The following is a 22,752-nucleotide window of genomic DNA, read 5'->3' on the forward strand; positions in this document are numbered from 1 at the left end:
ACCTCTATCACTACACTCCATTTAAACAGTGCTGCTATTTTAGTTAAGTAAAAATTTTGTTAGCTTGTTAAGTGTGGAGAAATTAATTTCGCAGTCAAAAGAATTGCCATGGGCAATAGCTATCCACATCCAGGTAAGATGTTTGCAAGGATTAACTTAGCGGGTGCCTGGGTGGCTCAGTCAGTTAAGCGGCTACCTTCGGCTCAGGTCATGATCTCCGGGTCCTGGGATCGAGCCCCGCCTTGGGCTGCTCAGCAGAGAGTCTGCTTATCCCTCTCCCTCTGTTATCTCTCTAGTTCTCTCTCTCTCTCTCTCAAATAAATAAATAAATAAATAAACTTTGAAGAAAAAAAAGGATCAACGTAGAAAAAAGTCAAACAGATAACACTAACTTTGGAATGTTATACAATAAGAATAATATTACATCTAATAGTCGGAGAAACAAGGAAATTAAAGTTATGTTAATAACAAAGAAAAAAACGCATGCTAAAGTAATGTGAAGATATTTACATTAATGCCTCAGCCAGCATAGAATGTAGAAAATGAGTTGGGGAAAGAAATTTGTTGCCAGTATTGTTCTGGGCAGAAGATAACCACTGGGAAATACTACAAAAAGAGAGAGGAAAACAAGAGTGATAGGCAAGGAATATGCCTTAAGATGTGCTGGGCGATGGAATGAGTGAAGTGGCCTCTATAAACATGCTAGAACTTGAAAACTGACCATTCTGATCAACTCTAGATTATCCAAATTATATATCTTTCATTAAAAAAAAGGCTATTTTCAAGTAAGCAGGATAGATAATAACAAACCCTTTGGGTAACACATTTTTATATTCTTTCTTTGTATTTATTTTTTAATGTAGCCTGTGGCACATCACAGCACCTTAAAAAAAAATTACTTCTTCAGTAAAATTGTGAACCACAAAGAAAGCCAGAGGCCTAAAATTTGTATTCCTCTGAGAGCTAGCAGTCTCTCTCTCTCCAGTATTTAAAGAAAAGTAAGCAACAGTTCTGAGCAGGGGAATAGGATCAAAAAAAAAAGGAACAACTATCTGCCTAATCTGAATCAAGTTTTTACAGTATTATATATTAGCCTATTTCAAATGTAGTAAACTTCACATTTGAGGCAGAGTCTTAAGTTAATTGTGATAAACTGAATGCAATATGAACAAAAATTAATTCTTTTTATAGGTGTCTAAAAAGTGAGACATGGCAGTGCTATTAATAAGGCGTTTGAAGAGAATCTAGGGGGACCTGGTTGGCTCAGTCAGTAAAGCATGTGACTCTTGATCTCAGGATCATGAGTTCAAGCCCCATGTTGGGCAAGGAGCCTACTTAATCAAAGAAAAGAGTGAGAGACTCTTCAGATGGAGAGGCAGCATGGTGCAGCTGAACACTGGGCTGGTTAGAAAGAGACCTAGTTTCAAGTCCTAGATCTGTGATTTATTTGTTGTATGACCTTAAGTTAATCTACATCTTTAAGCCTCAGTTTCCTTATCTAAAACAGAAAGAGACAGAATTATATGGTCTCAAAGGTCACTGCATATTCAAAAGTTTTATGACTTTATTTTTTTAAAGATTTTTTATTTATTTATTGAGAGAGAGAGAGAATGGTAGAGAGAGAACATGAGAGGGAAGAAGGTCAGAGGGAGAGGCAGACTCCCCGCCGAGCAGGGAGCCCAATGCGGGACTCGATCCCGGGACTCCAGGATCATGACCTGAGCCGAAGGCAGTCGCTCAACCAACTGAGCCACCCAGGCACCCAAAAGTTTTATGACTTTATGAAAAAAGGTATATTAAATAAAAACTTAAAGAAAGAAAGGAAAGTATAAAACCTGAAAAAAAAATTAAAACATTTTTTCCTCAAAGGATCTTTTAACCTTTGTGAAGCTTTGGCTTTGCTCTACAAGGGAAAAAATTAAACAAACCAAAACCAAACCCCCCCAAAACAAACAAACAAAAAACTTCACTTATGAAATGTTTTTAACCTTCACAAATCCATAAGTGACACAAATATAATAGCTTTGGCAAGTATAACCCTGTTAATCACAAGAATGAAAAAAATGTTTCTGCAAACCAACACAGCTTAATGATACTCACCTGGAAAGTAAAATCAAACAATTTTCAGATCTAAACATCCTTTAGAATAGCTAATTTAAACAATTTTCTGATTCTTATTTGGCTTTCTTAAATTTTCCAATCAAGGAGAAATTATACTGACCAATTTTTAATCTAGTTCAGAGAGCAGTTACATTTCTTTAATCCTTGACATTTAACCAGGATTTTAACTATATGCAAACCATACCACACCAAGGACCACAACATGTAGCATCTTGTAGTTTTACTGAGTTACATTTGAATCATTCAAAACATGAGGCTGAATTGTGATCGTGTGGGACCCTGTACCTGCTCAGCAAACTGTATCTCTAGCTGTGTGTTCCATTCTAACAAATCCAACAGCCAAGGAGCATGCTCCTTTGTGAGAAATATTCCCTCACAAGAGAGAAAACAGCTATGCTGATGATTAAAAAGTGATGGTGAGGGCGCCTGGGTGGCTCAGTCGTTAATCATCTGCTTTCGGCTGAGGTCATGATCCCAGGGTCCTGGGATCGATCGAGCCCCGCATTGGGCTCCCTGCTCAGCGGGAACCCTGCTTCTCCCTCTCCCCCTCCCCCTGCTTGTGTTCCTGCTCTCGCTGTCTCTCTCTCTGTCAAATAAATGGATAAAATCTTTAAAAAAATTTTTTTAAATAAATAAATAAAACACTGAAGTTTAAAAAAAAATAAAAAAATAAAAAGTGATGGTGACCAGGAAATGGGTAGTTAATCCAAGTAATAGAATTCTCTCTAATAATTTAAGATAGGGAGCAGTGAAATGACATAAAATCAAATGGTATACAATCAGTAAGGATCCGAAAGGAGGTCTTTCCAATGTCTTTTCATTTTTTTTTTTTTTTACTTATGATGGATTATTACTACAAGTTATAGTAATCTTCTAGAATTTGAAGCTTCAGAAATGCAAAGTAGCCCTAATAATATCTGGGTTTCTTGTAATTAGTATTCAGGCTTAAATTAACTGTACATAAATTTAAATAGAATGAGCCAATTAAATCTTTAGCCTTCATCTCAGGGTCAAGATTTCAGATTTGTAGGTCTGAGACAATAAGTATTGAGGGCAGTACCTTTGGCCGGAACTTATTATCAGAAGAAAACACACATGTATATCAATTCTCAGTGTAAATGAATACACTTTAATGTCAATATGTAAGCTGCAAATGGGAAATATTACCTCTTTGAAATGTGACATCCAGTTTGCCAAGGTAAGGTGGGAGTTCCTTTAAAAGATATGATTGAAAAACAGTTAACTCTCAAAAATTTTGAAGTATTTTAGTGTCTTACAGTAAGACAAAGATTTGCTTCTTCAAAAAAATAAAATAAAAACATTACCTATGTTTACATAAGGCACGCTTTAGCCAAACATCCCAAACAGCAAATTAAACATATAACTACTTACTTTCACAATTTAGAAGAAATCTGTACTATTTAATATGGACCTTTTCAAATAATAAATATATAAATATCTCAGTAGACAAGTGTCAAGATAGACAATTTTAAAAAATGACTAAATACAGTAAAATCTTTAGACTCACAAATAATCAAATAAATGCTAATTAAAATTTAAATTTAGGAAATTTTTGTTATTATAATACCCAATAATGGTAAGGGTACAGCAAAATGGGAATTCCTCTAACACCACATTTTTGCACTTTTTAAGAAATTTTTACTTTATTTTTAAGTAATCTCTGAGACCAATGTGTGGCTTGAACTCACAACCCTGAGATCAAGAGTTGCATGCTCTAACAACTGAGCCAGTCAGGTGCCCCAGATTTTGAAACTCTTAAACACTTTTAGAAAGCAGGTTGGCAATAATGACTTTCAATATATATTAAGCCACTAAAATATTCCTAATCTTTTACCCAGTAATTTCCCTGCTGGGAGTTTATTTAGGGAAATAATTTTAAAAACAGAGATAACTTGTGCTTGCTTTGGCAGCACATATACTAACAATAGAGATAACTTTTATTTTTATATTGATATTTTCAATAAATATAAATATATTTATATACATGCCTTCATAAATATATATCTTTGAAAAACTCTATATAAGCATATAAATATAGAGAAAGCTTTATCTTTATGCATGAAGATGTTCAGTGCAGTGTTATCTCTAATGGTGAAAACTTAGAACTAATTCAAATGCCCAACAACAGAGGAGGAATGGTTAGAAATAACTCTATATCCACTCAATGGAATAACTGCAGTCACTTGAAATGTTTATGAAAAATAAGAATGGGATGTGAAAGGGCTAAATAAGACAAAATTCCAAATATATAACATTATGGAAAAGGTAAAACTATGGAGACAATAAAAAGATCAGTGGTTGCCAGGGGGCGGGGGGGCAGGAAGGATGAACAGGCAGAACACTGAGCATTTTTAGGGCAATGAAACTATTATGTACGACACTATAATAGTTGATACATCATTATATGTTAAAACCGACATGTCATCCTATGTTTAAAACCTATAGAACGTACACCATTAAGAATAAACCCTAGGGGCGCCTGGGTGGCTCAGTCGGTTAAGCGGCTGCCTTTGGCTCAGGTCGTGATCCCAGGGTCCTGGGATCGAGCCCCACATCAGGCTCCCTGCTCAGTGGAGAGCCTGCTTCTCCCTCTACCTCTGTCTGCCTCTCTGTCTACTTGTGCTCTCTATCTCTGTTAAATAAATAAATTAATTAAAAAAAAAAAAGAATAAACCCTAATGTTAACTATAGATTTTGGGATGATAATGTGTCACTGTAGGTTCATAGACTGTACCAAATGTACCACTCTGGTACAGGATGTTGATGGGGGAGGGGGAGGCTGTACATGTAGTGTCAGAAGCTATTCTGTACTTTCTGCTCAATTTTGCTGTGAACCGTAACTGCTCTAAAAACTAAAGTCTATTTAAAAAAAAAAAAAAGAAAAAGCAGGGGTGCCTGGGTGGCTCAGTTGGTTAAGCGTCTGATTCCTGGTTTCAGCTCAGGTCATGATCTCAGGGTCCTGGGATCAAGCCGCACGTCGGACTCTACAGGGAGTCTGCTTGAGGATTCACTCTCTCCCTCTCCCCCTGCTTTCACTCTCTCTCACTCTCGCTCTCTAAAATAAATAAATCTTTTTTAAAAAAAGCATGGAAAAATGTGTATCATGCCATAATGTTAAAGTGTTCAAAAACACAATCTATAGGGGTGCCTGGGTGGCTCAGTCGTTAAACGTCTGCCTTTGGCTCAGGTCATGATCCTGGGATCCTGGGATTGAGCCCCGCATCGGGCTCCCTGCTTGGCGGGAAGCCTGCTTCTCCCTCTCCCACTCCCTCTGCTTGTGTTCCCTCTCTTGCTGTCTCTCTCTCTGTCAAAAAATAAATAAAATCTTAAAAAAAAAAAAACCAACAACACAATATATATAATATACAGTAGGATCACAACCAGGCAAAAAACATACAGGGTACACATACAGATAGTATCCTGTTAATGTAAGTTTTCTTTAGGTGGTAAAATAAAGCATTATTTTCCATCCATTTATCAGTCTTTACTATAATGGCAAGTAAACTACTAAAATCGGATTTCCCATACTTGAAGACTAAAACTAATTCATATATTTAATCTGAATCAAATAAATTGTAGAATACTTCAAGCAATTTCATGTACAATAGTTTTACATTTGAGGACTTTGGTAATCTTGTTAAAATACTTATAAAAATAAGTCTCCAAAGATGTATCCACAGATTTCTGTAGTGAGTATAAATCCTCACTGGAAATTAGAATAGTTTTTATAATTTCCTTTGGCATTCACTATTTAATCACTATCATTTATTTTTTACTATTTATTGGAGCACTATCTGGCATTCATTGTTTTTAAAAACGCTACAGGCCCTAATGTCTACTAGATATTAGTTTATCATGCATTTTTACTTACACAGTACTTGAGATCAGAGATGTTTACATTGACCCCAGTTGATCTCTTTAAATTCTCATCATGGGACACTACAACTTGCTCATCTTTTGTAATATGGCAGTCCAATTCCAGCATATCAGTTCCAATTGTAACTGCACTGAAGAAATGCAAAGAAGAATAATGACATTCTGAAAGTTAAGTAAACTTCATTTACATTATATGCATCAGATGTAAAAATTAGGAGTTACAAATCAAATAGCAAAATATCTCATAACACTAAAATTTCTCTACACTGTCATCTATTATGATTTATTGGTGTCATATTCTAAAGTAAACACAGAATAAGAGAATCATGTTGCCCCTTTCCATAACCAGCTATCCATATTGCTGTCAACCTAACATAATGGAAAGAATACCAGATCAGAAGTTAAAAAGGTCTGGATGCCAGTTCCTGCTTTGCTATGAACTTGCTGTATAACTATGGGCAAGTAAACGCCTTTCTCTAGCCCTACATTTTCACATCTATAAAATGATGGGATTAAAGAACAAGAAAACGGTGCAAACCCTTGTCACCTTAATTGAACATAGGATTAGAAAATTCCAGCCAGAAAAAAATAAATTAAAAAAAAATAAAAAGAAATTCCAGCCAGAAAAATTAAGTAAGGAAAAAAGGGGGTTGAGCATCCAAATTGGAAAGGAAGAAGTAAAATTATCTGTTCGCAGATGACATGGTCTTGTATGTAGAAATCTTAAAGACTCTACACACAAATAAAACTGCCAGAACTAATAAACTCACTAAAGTTGCAGAATACAAAAATCAACACACAGGGGCACCTGGGTGGCTCAGTTAGCTGGGTGTCTGCCTTTGGCTCATGTCATGATCTTGGTGTCCTGGGATCGAGCCCTGTGTCGGGCTCCCTGCTAACGGGGTGTCTGCTTCTCCCTCTCTCTCTGCCCCTCACCCCATCCCCAACTTGTGCTCTCTTTCTCAAATAAATAAATAAAATCTTTTAAAAAAATCAACACACAAAAATCAGTTAATTTCTTTTTTTGTTTTTAAAGATTTTATTTATTTATTCATGAGAGATGGAGAGAGAGAGGGAGAGAGAGAGAGAGAAGCAGAGGGAGAAGCAGGCTCCCAAGGAGCAGGGAGCCCGATGCAGGACTCGATCCCAGGACTCTGGGATCATGACCTGAGCCGAAGGCAGACGCTTAACCATCCGAGCCACCCAGGCACCCAAATCAGTTACATTTCTATACATTAAAGTGAATGATGTGAAAAGGAAATCATAAAACAATCCATTTATAATAGCATCAAAAAGAATTAAAAAATGGGCGCTTGCATAGCTCAGTCAGTTAAGTGTCCGACTCTTGATTTCGGCTCAGGACATGATCTTAGGGTCATAAGATCGAGCCCCACATCAGGCTCTGTGCTGGGCATGGAGCCTGCTTAAGATTCTCTCTTTTCCTCTCCCTCTCCCCCTCCCCCCCAAACAAACAAACAAACAAAAACTTAGGAATTAACTTAACCAAGGAAGTAAGAAACTTGTACAATGAAAACTGTAAAACATTGCTGAAAGAAATTAAAGGAGATATACATAAATGGAAAGACATCCCATGTTCATGGATTAGAACACTTAATATTATTAAGACCTAAGGATCTACACATTCAATGCAATTCTTATCAAAATCCCAATGATTTTGCAAAACGTTTTTGTGCAAAAATAGAAAATTCCATCCTAAAATGCCTGAGGGGCACTTGGCTGGCTCAGTTGGAAGAGCATGTGACTCTTGAATTTGGCGTTGTGAGTTTGAGCCCTGTTACTAAAAGAAAAAAGTTTAAATTTCATATGAAATCTCAAAGAAACCCAAAGAGTAAAAACAATCCTGAAAAAGAAGAACAGTGGTGACTGGGTGGGTCAGTTGGTTGAGCATCTGCTTTCGGCTCAGGTCATGATCCCAGGGTCCTGAGCTTGAGCCTGCATCTTGCTCCAGCAGGGAGCCTGCTTCTCCCTCTGCCTGCTGCTTCCCCTGCTTGTGCTCTCTCTCTCTCTGTCAAATAAATAAATAAATAAAATCTTAAAAAGAAAAAAAGAAAGAAGAACAAAGTTGGAAGACTCACATTTCCTGATTTCAATACTTACTACAAAGCTACAGTAATCAAAGCAATATGGTGCTGGCATAAAGACAGACATATAAATCCATGAAGTAGAATATAGAGTCCAGAAATAAACCCTCATATATTGTCAAATGATTTTCAACCATTCAGTGGGGAAAGGGCAGTCTTTTCAACAAATGGTGCTGCAAAAACTGGATATCCACATGTAGAAGAATGAAGTTGGATCCTTACCTAACACCATATCAAAAACTAAACTCAAATTGATCAAAGACCTAACCATAACACCTAAAATGAAAAAACTCTTAGAAGACAACATACGGGAAAAGCTTCACCACACTGGATTTGGCAATGATTTCTTGGCTATGACATCAAAGCACAGGCAACAAAAGAAAAAAAAGACAAATTGCACTTCATCGAAATTAAAAACTTTGTGCATCAAGGGATGCTATCAACAAAGTAAAAAGGTAGCCCACATAAACCGTAAGAGACTCTTAACCATAGGAAACAAACTGAGGGTTGCTGGAGGGGAGTGGAATGGGGGGATAGGGTAACTAATGATGGACATTAAGGATAGCACGTGATGTAATGGACACTGGGTATTATGTAAGTGAGGAATCACTGAACTCTATCTTTGAAGCTAATAGTACATTATATGTTAATTAATTAAATTTAAAGTTTTTTAAAAAGTGAAAAAAAAATAGCCTACAGAATGGGAGAAAATACATGCAAATCATCTATGTGATAAAGGATTAATATCCACAGTATATAAAGAACTCCTAAAACTCAACAACACAATAACCTGATTCAAAAATGAGGAAAGGACTTGAACAGATGTTTCTCCAAAGAAGAAATGCCAATAAGCACATAGAGAGATCACTAATCATTAGGGCAATCCAGTCAAAACCACAATCAGAGGGGTGGCTGGCTGGCTCAGCTGGAAGTGTGCAACTCTTGATCTCAGGGTTGTAAGTTTGAGTCCCACATGGGGTGTAGAGATTACTTAAAATAAATAAATAAATAAACTTAAAAAAGAAAACCCACAATAAGACTATTTCACACCCATCTGGGTGGCTATTACAAAAAAAAAAAGGAAGAAAAGAGAAAAAGAAAAAAGTATTGGCCCGGATGTGGAGATATTGGAACCCTTGTATATTGTTGGTGGGAATATAAAATGGCAGTTCCTCAAGAAAATTAAACATAGATTTACCATATGATCCAGCAATTCCACTTCTAGGTACACACAGAAAAGATTTGAAAGAAGGGACTTAAATATTTACACAACCATGTTCATAGAAAAATTATTCATAACAGCCAAAAGTAGAAGCAACTTGTCTATCAACTAATGAATAGAAAACAAAATGTGGTTACAAAGAAGTATTATTCAGCCTTAAAAAGGAAGGGAATTCTGGGGAGCCTGGCTGGCTCAGTTGGTAGAGTATGTGACTCTTGATCTTGGGGTTGTAAGTTCAAGGCCCATGTTGGGTGGAAAGATTACTTAAAAATAAAAAAATCTTGGGATGCCTGGGTGGCTTAGTCGGTTAAGCATCTGCCTTCGGCTCAGGTCATGATCCCAGGGTCCTGGGTTGAGCCCCGCATCAGGTTCTTTGCTCAGTGGGGAGCCTGCTTCTCCCTCTCCCTCTGCTTGCCACTTCCCCTGCTTGTGCTCTGTCTCTCAAATAAATAAAATCTTAATAAATAAATAAATAATTTTAAAAAAATCTTAAAAAAAAAAAGGAAGGGAATTTTGATATATGCCACAACATGAGTGAGTGGAATCTTTAAGACATTATGCTAGGTTAAGGAAGCCAAAAACAGGGTGCCTGGGTGGCTCAGTTGGTTAAGCGACTGCCTTCGGCTCGGGTTATGATCCCAGGGTCCTGGGATCGAGTCCCGCATCGGGCTCCCTGCTCGGCGGGGGGTCTGCTTCTCCCTCTGACCCTCTTCCCTCTCATGCTCTCTATCTTTCATTCTCTCTCTCTCAAATAAATGGATAAAATCTTAAAAAAAAAAAAAAAAAAAGGAAGCCAAAAACAAAAATACAAATATTTAATGATTCCACTTATATAAAGCTACCTAAAATAGTCAAGTTAATAGAAAGTGGAATGGTGGTCACCAGGGCCTGGGGGGAAAGGGGTTAGTGAATTATTATTGGATGGGTCCAGAGTTTTGGTATAGAAAGATGAAAAAGTTCTGGAGATGAATAGTGGTGATGGTTGCATAACAACATGAATGTATTTAATGACATGGAACTGTACACTTAAAAACAGTTAAAATGGTAAGTTTTATGTCATGTATATTGTACCATGATAAAATAAAAATTTTTTAATTAAAAAAAAGAACAAAAATTGAAAGGATTACATCAGACAATCGCTAAGGTTCCTTTCACATTCAAGATCCTATGACTTTTACAAAAGGGAATATCACAGTGGTTAGGAGTACAAGCACTGCCCCTAAAAAAGGGTAAAGATGTGAGGTGATGGATGTGTTAATTAACTTGACGGTGAGAATCCTTTCACAATGTATACACATATCAAATCATCACATTGTATACTTGAAATATAATTTGTCAATTATACCTCAATAAAGTTGGGGGATAAAAACCATAGACACTGGCTCTGCCACTTACTTGGGCAAGTTATTTAGCTTCTCTACGCTTCAGTTTCCTTACTTGCAAAAACAGTGAGGGTAATATTAGCTCTCTATACCTCCTCCCCACCTTACACCTTACACTCCAAACAGCCCCACACTTTCAATACTCTTGCCTGAAATGTCTTTTGCAAAAACAAAAAACAAAACAAAACAAAAAAACAACCAATATACAATAAAATAATAGATGTAAATTTGAACAGGCACTTCACAGATGAGGATTTCCAAATGGCCCATAAGTGTATGAATAGATGTTCAACATCAAAGTTCAACAGGGAAATGTAAATCAAAACCACAATGAAATAGCACTATATATCCACCACAATGGCTACAATTAAAAGGGCTGACAACAAATTAGCAAGATAGTGGAGGATTGGAACTCCATATTGCTGGTGTGAGGGTCAGTTGGTACATCAATCTGGAAGGTATAAATGTAGACCTAGCCTATGATCCTGCAATTTCACTTCTGCTTAAGTATATATCCGAAAGGGATGAATGTATTTGGCTATTAAAAAACAGATAACAGGGGCGCCTGGGTGGCTCAGTTGGTTAAGCATCTGCCTTGGGCTCAGGTCATGATCCCAGGGTCCTGGGATCAAGCCTTGCTTCAGGCTCCCTGCTCAGCAGGGAGTCTGCTTTCTCCCTCTCTCTCTGCCTCTCTCCCTCCCTCTCTCTCTCTGTCTCTCATTTTCTTTCTCTCAAATAAATATATCTTTAAAAAACAGGTAACATTATTTCACACATCATGGATGAATTGTACAGGTATAAACTGAAGAAAGAAAAGCCAGAGACAAAAGTGTAAATACTGTATGATTACATTTATGTTATTGGGAACAAGCAAAATCAATTTATCATAATAGAAATTAGAATAATGGCTATCTAGGGACAAGTAATGTGGACTGGGAAAGGTCACAAGGATACCTTCAAGAGGGCTAGAAATGTTCTACATCTTTATCTGAGTGATGGTTACAAAGGTATATACATTATGTTAAAATTTACTGGGCTATACACTTAGATTATGCATTTTATGGAATGTATATTATGTACACACAGTAACAGGTTTGTTTGTTTTTAAGTTTTTCTTCCTTCCCTTATCTGCTCTTACTCATCCTTCGGGTCTAAGCTTAGAAACCACCACTTCAGGATATCTTCCCCAATCCTCCCAGATTAGATTGGGTCACCAGTTTACATACTGCTAAATTGCCAGGACTTCCTGTAGCACCTGTGTTTACTCTGAATATATCCATTTATCTCCCCACTGCCCAATGAGACAGGAGATCTTTAAGTAAAGGATTTGTGGACTATGTCTAGTTTACTGTTGTATTCCTAGTGCCTAGGCACAGGACCTTGCACAGCTGGTACTCCATAGTATTTGTTTAAAAAACTCTATATAAAATGCCCACATAGCACTTTATGCACTAATCACCACGGGTGACATTTCAAGATGAAGAAAAAGTAAACATGGGTGGAACAGGGAGAAAGTTTTAGAAAGAAACGTTTTTTCTTTTTAAAATTCAAGAATGGAAAGAATAAGAGCTGTGGTGAGCAGAGTAGGGTGAGAAGATACAAAAGTAGATAAATTACTTTTGTGCGATATATTCCCATGCACTTAAATTGTTTACTAGTGGTTTTATATGAGGTTAGGTCTCTACAACTAGATTAAATTCCTAAAGAGGAAAGACCTATGTCTGCTCCATACTTTCTAATATTCATGATGTTGGGTATATCGTAGGTATCTAATACATTTCTAAATGAGTAGAATGAAGCCACGTTTTACTTATCTATTAGATATCTATTAACATTTCAGGGCGCCTGGGTGGCTCAGTTGTTAAGCGTCTGCCTTCGGCTCAGGTCATGATCCCAGGGTCCTGGGATGGAGCCCCGCATCGGGCTCCCTGCTTAGCAGGGAGTCTGCTTCTCCCTCTGACCCTCACCCCTCTCATTCTCTCTGCCATTTGCTCTCTCTCAAAAATAAATAAAATTTAAAAAATATTTAGAATATAAACTTCTAAAGTGCAAAATAAGGATACTTCTATTATTAATATATCTAAAAGACAACATTTTGAACACCAATTTATTCATCACCAACAGAATGAATTACAGCAGGAATTTAATCTAAGAAAAACTGAACATCCTTTTAAATACATAAGCACTCATGATTCTTATTTTGTCTGTGATCTCCTATGTGGGGTGAATGTATCTTCTGTTTTATACTTAAACTTGAAACACATAATATAAAAATACAAATATAAATTTGTATATAAATATATCAATTAAGGAATAAAGTTTTAGCAATTGAGTAAAAGTTTCTTAATGTTTTTAAAACAAACTAACTTGGCTCCTTAATGTTAATTCTTACTAAGATGTAATAACTAACTTTGTGTCCTCTTCTAAAGGATATCCACCTTTAAAAGAGAATATTTATTGGTCGGTTTTATGTGTAAAAATAAAATGCAAAAAGAAATAAGCAAACAAGGGTGCCTGGGTGGCTCAGTTGGTTAAAGCGACTGCCTTCGGCTCAGGTCATGATCCTGGAGTCCCGGAATCGAGTCCGGATGGAGTCCCACATTGGGCTCCCTGATCAGCAGGGAGTCTGCTTCTCCCTCTGACCTTCCCCCCTCTCATGCTCTCTCTCTCTCTCATTCTGTCTCTCAAAATAAATAAATAAATAAAATCTTTAAAAAAAAAGAAATAAGCAAACAAAACAGTTTTTGGTAGATTTACTTTTCTGTATTTTTAAATTTCCTTAAATATTATTGTTATATTGTGTTCAATTAAAAAAAAAGAAATGTAGAAACTGTAAGCAATACACACAGCCAGCAAACAGTTTTGAAATAAAATCCTAAAATCCTTCATATAGCTAAAAAAAAAAAAAATTGGTACTACTTATTTTTGGTCATGTGCATATCTTACTTTCGTTATTTTTTTTGTATGAGTACGTGAAGGGGAGTAAGAGCAGGGGTTATCTATATTTTCCTGTATTTAAAAACAATTCTGCAGGGTGCCTGGGTGGCTCAGTCAGTTAATGTCTGCCTTCAGCTCAGGTCATGAGCAGGGAGCCTGCTTCTCCCTCTCCCTCTGCCCCTCCATCCTGCTTATTTTTTTTTAAGACTTTATTTATTCATTTGAAACACAGAGATACAGAAGGAGAGAGAGAGAGCAGGAGCAGGGAGGGAGGCAGAGGGAGAGGGAGAGGCAGGCTTCCCACTGATCCAGGAGCCCGGTGTGGGGCTCGATCCCAGGATCCCGGGATCATGACCTGAGCCGAAGCAGACGCTTAACCGACTAAGCCACCCAGGCGCCCCACCTCCGCCCATGCCACCCAGGCGCCCCACCTCCGCCCCTTATGCTCCCTCTCTCTTGCTGTATCTCAAATAAATAAATAAAATCTTTAAAAAAACAAAAAATATATAAAATAAAAAAATTCTGCATTGGGCTCCATGCCCAGAATGGAGCCTACTTAAAATAATAAATAAGTAAACAAACAAACAAATAAATAAATAACATTTTAGTATATGTGCTGCCGAGGCAAGCACAATAAAATTTTAAGTCAATTAAAAAAATTAAAAATAAAAAAAAAATTATACATTTTACCTAAGAAATCTTTCTAAGTTTGAAGTTTGCCCTCAGCTGAAATGTGGGCTGTTTTTAGACATGTTTAGGAATTATATAAAAAATAGTTTCTATTTATTGTAGGCTTATGTCTTATCAATAAGCTAATAAAAACTTAGAGCAATAGTAAGTGAGTGCATCCAGGACAATTTGTAAATGATCCCAAATTTTATAGACAAATAGCTAGAACATAGCCAGAAAAAGGGAAAAAAAAATTTATCACTTTGGCCTTCAAATTTTCCCATAAATAATAATATGCATTTACTTCAACTGAAGCACCAGATATTTTATAGCTGAATTTCTTTTTTTTTTTTTTTAATTTATTTATCTTGGAGAGAGAGAGTGTGAGCAAGCAGAGAGAGAGAGGGAGAATCAAGCAGACTTCCTGCCGAGCATGGAGCCCCACTTGGGGACTCCATCTCATGACCCTGAGATCATGACCTGAGCAGAAATCAAGAGTCCCATGTTTAAACAACTGAGCCACCCATGTGCTCCAATATAGGTGACTTTCTGACAAGCTGATTACATAGAAATAGGGAAGCCAAAGCTTCAACATTACCAGAAAAAAATAAAACTCTAGCTCTAAGAGATGTGAAATTACTTGAAATTCCACAGAAACAATACATAACGATTTAAAACAGTCCCTATATATGTTAACTAACTAGAATTTAAATAAAAATTTGGAAAAAATAAAAATCGTAAATCCAAAAACAAATAAATAACAGACCCTATATTAAGGAATTTATTTGAATCTCATTTATTCCTCGCACCACTGAGGTTTGTTACTGTTCCTATTTCATAGATGAGAAATTAGTATTGTATTAATTAGATATTCTGAAAAATGTATCATGAGAACCGGGTCACTGATTAATTACTTTGACTGTCTGCCAACTTGTACTTCCAGCTACTGCTAAAACAATTTGTTTCTTTTACCATTCATGTTAATACCACGGGATCAAATTGTCCTATGGGTATTTACAAAGGCAGCCTGGTTTAATAACCTAGTTTTATTAGCTCTTAAGAGCTAGATTTTAAGGGTGCCTGGGTGGCTCAGTGATTAAGTGTCTGCCTTCAGCTCAGGTCATGATCCCAGGGTCCTGGGATCGAGCCCCGCATCGGGCTCCCTGCTCCGCGGGAAGCCTGCTTCTCCCTCTCCCACTCCCCCTGCTTGTGTTCCCTCTCTCGCTGTGCCTGTGTCAAATAAATAAATAAAAAATTTTTAAAAAAGCTAGATTTTACATACTCAAGGTCTTAGTGACTCTGTGTGTGTGTGTGTGTGTGTGTGTGTGTTACAATTCCTTAGTTTCTGGTTTTGTGCTTATTATGGATGGGGTTCTGTCTTCTTCATTTGTCTTCTGTTAATGTTCTGCTTTGTTCCTGAGTGCCCCATTCCATTATCTCCTTTAGTAAGTAACTAGTGAGAGTCTATTACCATCAGAACTAGGTGTTAGGGGTTGAGAGATCAATAAGGAAAGATTCTTGCTCTCAAAGGAATCACAAAAGAGCCATATTCATAACCTAAGGTGTTTGTGAAAGCATTTTATAAACCACATTACAGGACTTTTTATAAATTGTGACATACAAAAAGAAAGAGAGGGAAAGAGAGAAAGAGAGAGAGAGAGAGAGAGAAAGAAAGAAAGAAAGAAAGAAAGAAAGAAAGAAAGAAAGAAAGAAGAAAGAAAGAAAGAAAAGAAAGAAAAAGAGAGAGGGAGGGAGAAAGGAAGAGAGAGGGAGAAAGAAAGGAAGGAAGGAGGAAGGAATTTTTTTAAAGATTTTATTTATTTATTTATTTGACAGAGAGAGAGAAGGCAAGAGACGGAACACAAGCGGGGCAGGGAGAGTGGGAGAGGGAGAAGCAGGCTTCCCGTGGAGCAGGGAGCTCGATGTGGGGCTCGATCTCAGGTCCCTGGGATCATGACCTGAGCCAAAGGCAGACGCTTAACCGACTGAGCCACCCAGGCGCCCCAGGAAGGAAGAAATTAATCGTGAGATATAATTATTTCTCTTCAGTCCTAATTACTTTTTTTCTAAATTTTTTTAAAGATCTTATTTATTAATTTGAGAGAGAGAGAGTATGAGCAGGGGAAGGGGCAGAGGGAGAGGGAGAAGCAGACTGCCCGCTGAGCAGGCAGCCCAATGTGGGGCTCAATCCCAGGACACCAAGATCATGACCTGAGCCAAAGGCAGACGCTTAACTGACTGAACCACCGAGGCGTCTCTACCCTCACATCTTAATCTCAAACATCTCATTTTTTCCCCTCCCCCCCCTTTTTTAAGTAATCTCTACACCCAACATGGGACTTGAACTCACAACCCCAAGATCAAGAGTTGCATGTTCTCTGGATTGAGACAGCCAGGTGCCCCAAACATTTCACATTTTAAAAATAGTTTCTTGGGGTGCCTGGGTGGTTCATTCGGTTAAGCATCTGCCTTTGGCTCAGGTCATGATCCCAGGATCGAGCCCTGAGTCAGTCTCCCTGATCAGCAGGTGAGTCTGCTTCTCCCTTTCCTTTTGCTTCTCCCCCCACCACGTGTTTGCTCTCTCTCTCAAATAAAATCTTTAAAAATAATTAAAAAAATAAAAATTGCTTCTTCCTCTGTACCAAATGATAACTTTCTAGTCCTGGTATCTTTTCAATTTCCTGGTTAATCTTAACCAGGCTTCCCCACCAATTATTTATACTTTCTCTAGTATCTTGTTTTCCCTTCCATGTCATAATATGTATGCTTTGTGAAGTGCTTATCTACACATGCACATAAATAAGATCTAAGTTTTAGCTGCTCATTTTATTTTTACTATTTCTCCCTCAACTAAGTATCCTATCGATGATATACCATACTTAAGCACAGTATCTGTCTTTTGCCAATTATGTATTATAACTCCACATTCTTAATATACTGTACCTTGAAAATAGTATGTTTACATGATTTTTTTCTTGTTGTTTATGAAGCAGGTATTAAAAAAAAAAAACCTCCTAAGTATCCCAGCAGTTAAAATATTCTACTAATAGAATAGTTGTAAATGAAAACAAAAGTATTTGTTGATAGCAAGAGCGCTGATGCATAAGATAAAACACAAAAACCACCACCAACAAATTTTTGGTTTAAATCAAGGGGTGCCTGGGTGGCTCAGTTGGTTAAGTGTCAGATTCTTGATTTCAGCTCAGGTCTCAGGGTCACAAGATGGAGCCCCAACTGGGCCTTCATGCTCAGTTAGGAACCTGCCTGAGAGTCTCTCCCTCTGCCCCTCCCCCATTCACACACACTTGTGAGCTGTCTCTCAAATAAATAAATCTTAAAAAAAAAAAACTGCTGAAGATGGGAAATGTAATGTATCTAGCAAGTAAAAACCATCTAAGTAAGACATTCTCTGAATACCAAAAAACTTTTCAGATGATCAAAATCTTCAAAGATAAAAATATTTATACCCCATCCTTAGAAATAATTTTTTTTTAAAGATTTATTTATTTATTTGAGAGAGAGAGAATGAGAGAGAGAGAGTACATGAGAGCGGGGAGGGTCAGAGGGAGAAGCAGGCTCCCTTACTGAGCAGGGAGCCCGATGCGGGACTCGATCCCGGGACTCCGGGATCATGACCTGAGCCGAAGGCAGTCGCCCAACCAACTGAGCCACCCAGGCGCCCTCCTTAGAAATAATTTATTATACAAATGTACCATTCTTAGAAACAGTTTATTATATAATTATTTAATTTCATAAATAAGGGTGGTTGGTAAAAATTTAACAAAAAATATGGGGAAAAACTTACAAAATAATATACCTTAAATATAAAGAATGCAGGGGTGCCTGGGTGGCTCAGTTGTTAAGGGTCTGCCTTTGGCTCAGGTCATGATCCGGGGTCCTGGGATAGAGCCCCACATCGCAGGGAGCCTGCATCTCCCTCTCCCACTCCCCCTGCTTGTGTTCCCTCTCTCACTGTGTCTCTCTCTGTCAAATAAATAAATAAAATCTTTAAATATATATATGTATATAAAGAATGCTAAAATCACTTGAAGTTATAAGCATTTTCTCCCCAGGTAATATATATCACTACATCCCAGGGAACAAATATTTGATAAATCATAGTATACGGGGGGGGGAGGTATGTGTATGTGTGTATGTGTCTCAATGTAAACTGCACAAATAAAATTATATATATATATATATATGCATTATATATATCTAGATTTATATATTATATTATATAGATATCTAAAGATATCTACATATATGATCTCGGTAGAAAAGATAACAAAGTAATTTATTTTATTTTATTTTGACTTAAAGTCATTTAAATTATTTTGTTTCAGAATCTGGAAAGTTTTTTCCACAGACAGGAGGAACGTTTTTGCATTTTTAGGGTTTTAGAGAATTTGGGGATTATAGTCAAAGGCATTGTATTAGAGAACACAAAGAATAAGCAATGACAAACACAGGAGGACAGGATTTAGATGAAACTAGAATATGGAGAAGCAGTACATTAGGACCTGATAACAGGAAAAATAAACTCTCAGGTGTCTTTGTTATTTTTATTTTATTTATTTTTAATTAATCTCTATGCCCAAGGTGGGGCTCGATCTTACAACCCCAAGATCCAGGGTCACATGCTCTACCAACTGAGCCAGCCAGGCACCCCTAAATTCTAAGTCATTTTAAATGATAAGAAACAGAACAAAAACTTAAGCCAAATTCTGATTTCTGTCCCAATTGTATGCATAAAAATGGTTCAACAAATGTGTCAGAAAACATTTTTCTTACTAAATATGGAAAGGTAATGTCTTCCATGGAGTTTAACTTTTCATATCCTCTGCTTTATTTTTCAGGGAAAAGAAAACAGTGTTTTCACCATTAACACAGACTAATGATAATCATTTACTCTAAGACAGAGAACAAGGTATCAATCAGCTTTCATTCCTGTCTCTCCTGCTGCTTCTCTGTGAGGTGCTCTAAAAGAGATCTATAGGAGATATGAATAACTGAAACATTGGGGATAATCTAATTTACCTTATTCAAAAAAATAAGACCAACACTCATAAGGCTTCAAACAAGAAAGACCAGATCACAGGTTCAGGTCTGTAGAAGAATTACAGGGCAGACACATAATCCTATTCATAAACAGCAACCAATGTTAACAGTTGTTTCATTTTCTCCTTTTCTCTTTCTCTCCAAGACTAATTAGCATTACACAGTGTGTTCCTTGTTACAAAAGCCTTCTTTCAGCTTTAGAACTATGGTATCTTTTTATTACCCACAACTCTAATCTAGTTTTTCAGTTATCCAGAAGCCAGACACTCTGTAACACTTCAGACTAGCTAAATTAAAAAAAAAAAGCTATTTTAATAAAATAGAAACAACTGTAACAAGTGGATGCAACATGTATACTATCTTCACTTTGTGAATCATCACTTCAAAGATAAACTATAAAAGAATACCTTTTTATATACTTACTGCTGAAAGGCTGCCATTGTATTCTCCAAATTTTCTCCAGCACCTGTGAAAACATTAAATTTCATTTACTTAGCTAATTTCAACTTTTTAAAAAATTTTTTAATTTTTAAAAAAATTTTAATTCATTTATTGTATTAATTTATTCACACACACACACACACACACACACACACACACAAGCAGTGGGGAGGGGCAGGGGGAGAGGGAGAAGCAGGCTCCCCACTTAGCATGGCTCTGGGCTTGATCCCAGGACCCTGGGATTATGACCTGAGCTGAAGGCTGATACTTAACTGACTGAGCCACCCAGGAGGTGCCCCTAATTTGAACTTTTTAATTTTTTCAGAAATTCACTTTAATAAGACACATCTAGTGAATCTTGATGTTTATATACTGTGTAGACATTACAAGTTTTTTAAAGAGTGTAATGGTATTTTGAATTGCTTTTTGGCTGCACCAGGAAGAATCAAAGATTAAAACAGCCACAGCAACACAGAAAGGTTAGAACCTAAACATGGTTTTTTTTTTTAAGATTTTATTTATTTATCAGAGAGAGAGAGACAGAGGCAGGCAGAGGGAGAAGCAGGCTCCCTGCTGAGCAAGGAGCCCGATGTGGGACTCGATCCCAGGACTCTGGGATCATGACCTGAGCCGAAGGCAGACGCTTAACCGATTGAGCCACCCAGGCGTCCCCTAAACATGTTTTTTAACCTACAATATCTGCTTGTCATAGGAAAGACAGAAGAGAACTTGGTACATATACACCTCCTCAGAAACAGTTAAACCATCTCCTCTACATCCCCATACTCTCTTATGCATCTCTCTAATAAGAATTTATCATATCATAAATTATTAAACTGACTCCCTTTCCTATGAATTACTGAAAATAAGTGACTGTTTTAATCACTTTGGCTGAAGGCAATATAGTGTAAATAAAATCTTTAAAAAAATATATAGTGTAGTAGTTGAAGGTGGAGTTAGGATCTTTGCTCTCAAATCTATTTGATGATATTTGCATGACCTTGGGAAAGTTACAAAACCTCTCTGGGGCTGAGCTTCCTTATCTGTAAGAAATGAGGGATGCCTGGCTATCTCAGTCAGTGCAGCATGAGACTCTTGATATCAGGGTTGTGAGTTTGTGCCCCACATTGGGGTTAGAGATTAATTTTAAAAAATTGAATTAAAAAAAAACTTTTTTTATTAAGTAAAGTCTACCCCCAAAGTGGGGCTCAAACTCATGACCCCAAGATTAAGAGTCACATGCCCTACTGACTGAGTCAGCCAGGTGCTCCCCCCAAAAAATAAAATCTTAAAAAAGAAAAAAAAAAAAAGAATGAGGATAAAGATGGCACCTATCTCATAGGATTTAGTTAACTATGAGATCATAGTTAAATGAAATCACATGTCAGGTGCCCTATGTCATCAATTCAAAAAATTAGTTTTCCCCTTTTTAAAGTTAGGGTGCATTTTACAATGGATGGATGGTGTGTAATAATTTGTCAAGATTTTCTCTCTCAGCAGCATATTAAATATGTGCATTTTAGGGGCACCTGAGTGGCTTAGTCGGTTGTGTCTGACGCTTGCTTTTGGCCCAGGTCATGATCTCATGAGCCCAAGATTGAGCCATGCGTTGGGCTCTGCGCTGGGGTTGGGGTCTGCTTAAGATTCTCTCTCTCTCCCTCTGCCCCTCCCCAACCTCGAAAAGAAAAGGAAATGTGCACTTTAAAACTAATGGCATTAGATTTAATGAAATAGTGACTATTTAGTAAAAGTAAAGGATCATTGCTATTATTATTACTATTGCCACTATTATAGTAACTGGTGCTTGGTGAATGTCCACTGACTGATGAATGAATAATATTGCAATGACAAAAAGGACACAGATAAAAAGTATCTCATCCTCTAATATTATATATACTAGGTAGAATCAATTAACATAACATACTAGCCATAAGTTTTAAAATATTTTAAAACTAAAAAGATTTCAGTATTACTAAATAATTAATGGGATGTACAGGAAAAACACGAAATACTTTTCCAAATACTTAAGAAAAACAGCCAATTTCTTTTTAGCAAAAAGAAACACTTCAAGTTTATGGTACTGTTCGAGTATTAGCATTAAAATGTTTCACATACAATACCATCTGGACATATTTGTGAGAGTATTAAAATTTTCTTCTTTTATATTGTTAGATTTTACTTTTATGGCAACCTAATTAATAATCAATAGAAACACAAAGTATAAAGAAATGAATATATTAACTGAATGTTCTAGAGTCCCATAGTTTAGTAGAGAGAACAGAATACCCATGTGAAAAAAGCTACTTTGATTTTAGGTTTTACAGTTGTTGCACAATAGAAAACATGAAGTAAATCTAAGATTATAGCTTTTGTCAAAGTAAGTGCTCTTTTAAAAAAAAAGTGCTCTTTAGGTTAAATGACTTTTTCTGTTTCTTTATTTATTTACTTGACAGAGGGGGGGGTGCAGCAGGCAGAGGGAGAAGCAGGCTCCCAGTGAAGCAGGGAGCCCAATTTGGGGCTCAGTCCCAGGACTTCGGGATCATGACCCAAGCCAAAGGCGACACTTAACCAACTAAGCCACCCAGAAGCCCGGTTAAATGACTTTTAAAAATCTAGTTGGTGTTGGGGCACCTTGGTGACTCAGTCAGTTAAGCCTCTGACTCTTAAATTTCAGCTCAGGTCATGATCTCAGGGTGGTGAGATCAAGCCCCATGTCAGGCTCTGCACTAGCGTGGAGTCTGCTCAACACTCTAGAATATGACCAAAAAGGATAAAGAGTGCTACTATGTTATTCATTTAAACCTAACAGTTTAAGCATGAAAACACTGTTACTTAAGATCTTTGATTTTATTAATTTCATAAATTCATAAATATAAATTTATGAAATTAGTAGCCAGTATTAAATAAACAATGAAAAGAC

The 22,752-nt window shown here is 36.9% G+C and overlaps 1 protein-coding gene across 1 annotated transcript in view; it reads right to left on the bottom strand.

Moving 5' to 3' along the window:
* The window catches only part of GDPD1 (glycerophosphodiester phosphodiesterase domain containing 1), a 46,813-nt gene that overhangs the window by 17,017 nt on the left and 7,044 nt on the right, over positions 1-22,752 (bottom strand). Inside the window, exons 2-4 of the mRNA XM_025851378.2 lie at positions 19,815-19,857; positions 6,014-6,149; positions 3,289-3,334 (exon numbers count right to left, since the gene is read on the bottom strand). Coding sequence (XP_025707163.1) covers positions 3,289-3,334; positions 6,014-6,149; positions 19,815-19,857 — 225 coding nt within the window. The remainder of the gene's footprint in view (positions 1-3,288; positions 3,335-6,013; positions 6,150-19,814; positions 19,858-22,752) is intronic.

This window comes from Callorhinus ursinus, unplaced genomic scaffold, assembly GCF_003265705.2.
Source record: "Callorhinus ursinus isolate GAN/ISIS: 27379988/994484 unplaced genomic scaffold, GSC_fseal_2.0 scaffold34, whole genome shotgun sequence".
Taxonomy (NCBI): domain Eukaryota; kingdom Metazoa; phylum Chordata; class Mammalia; order Carnivora; family Otariidae; genus Callorhinus; species Callorhinus ursinus.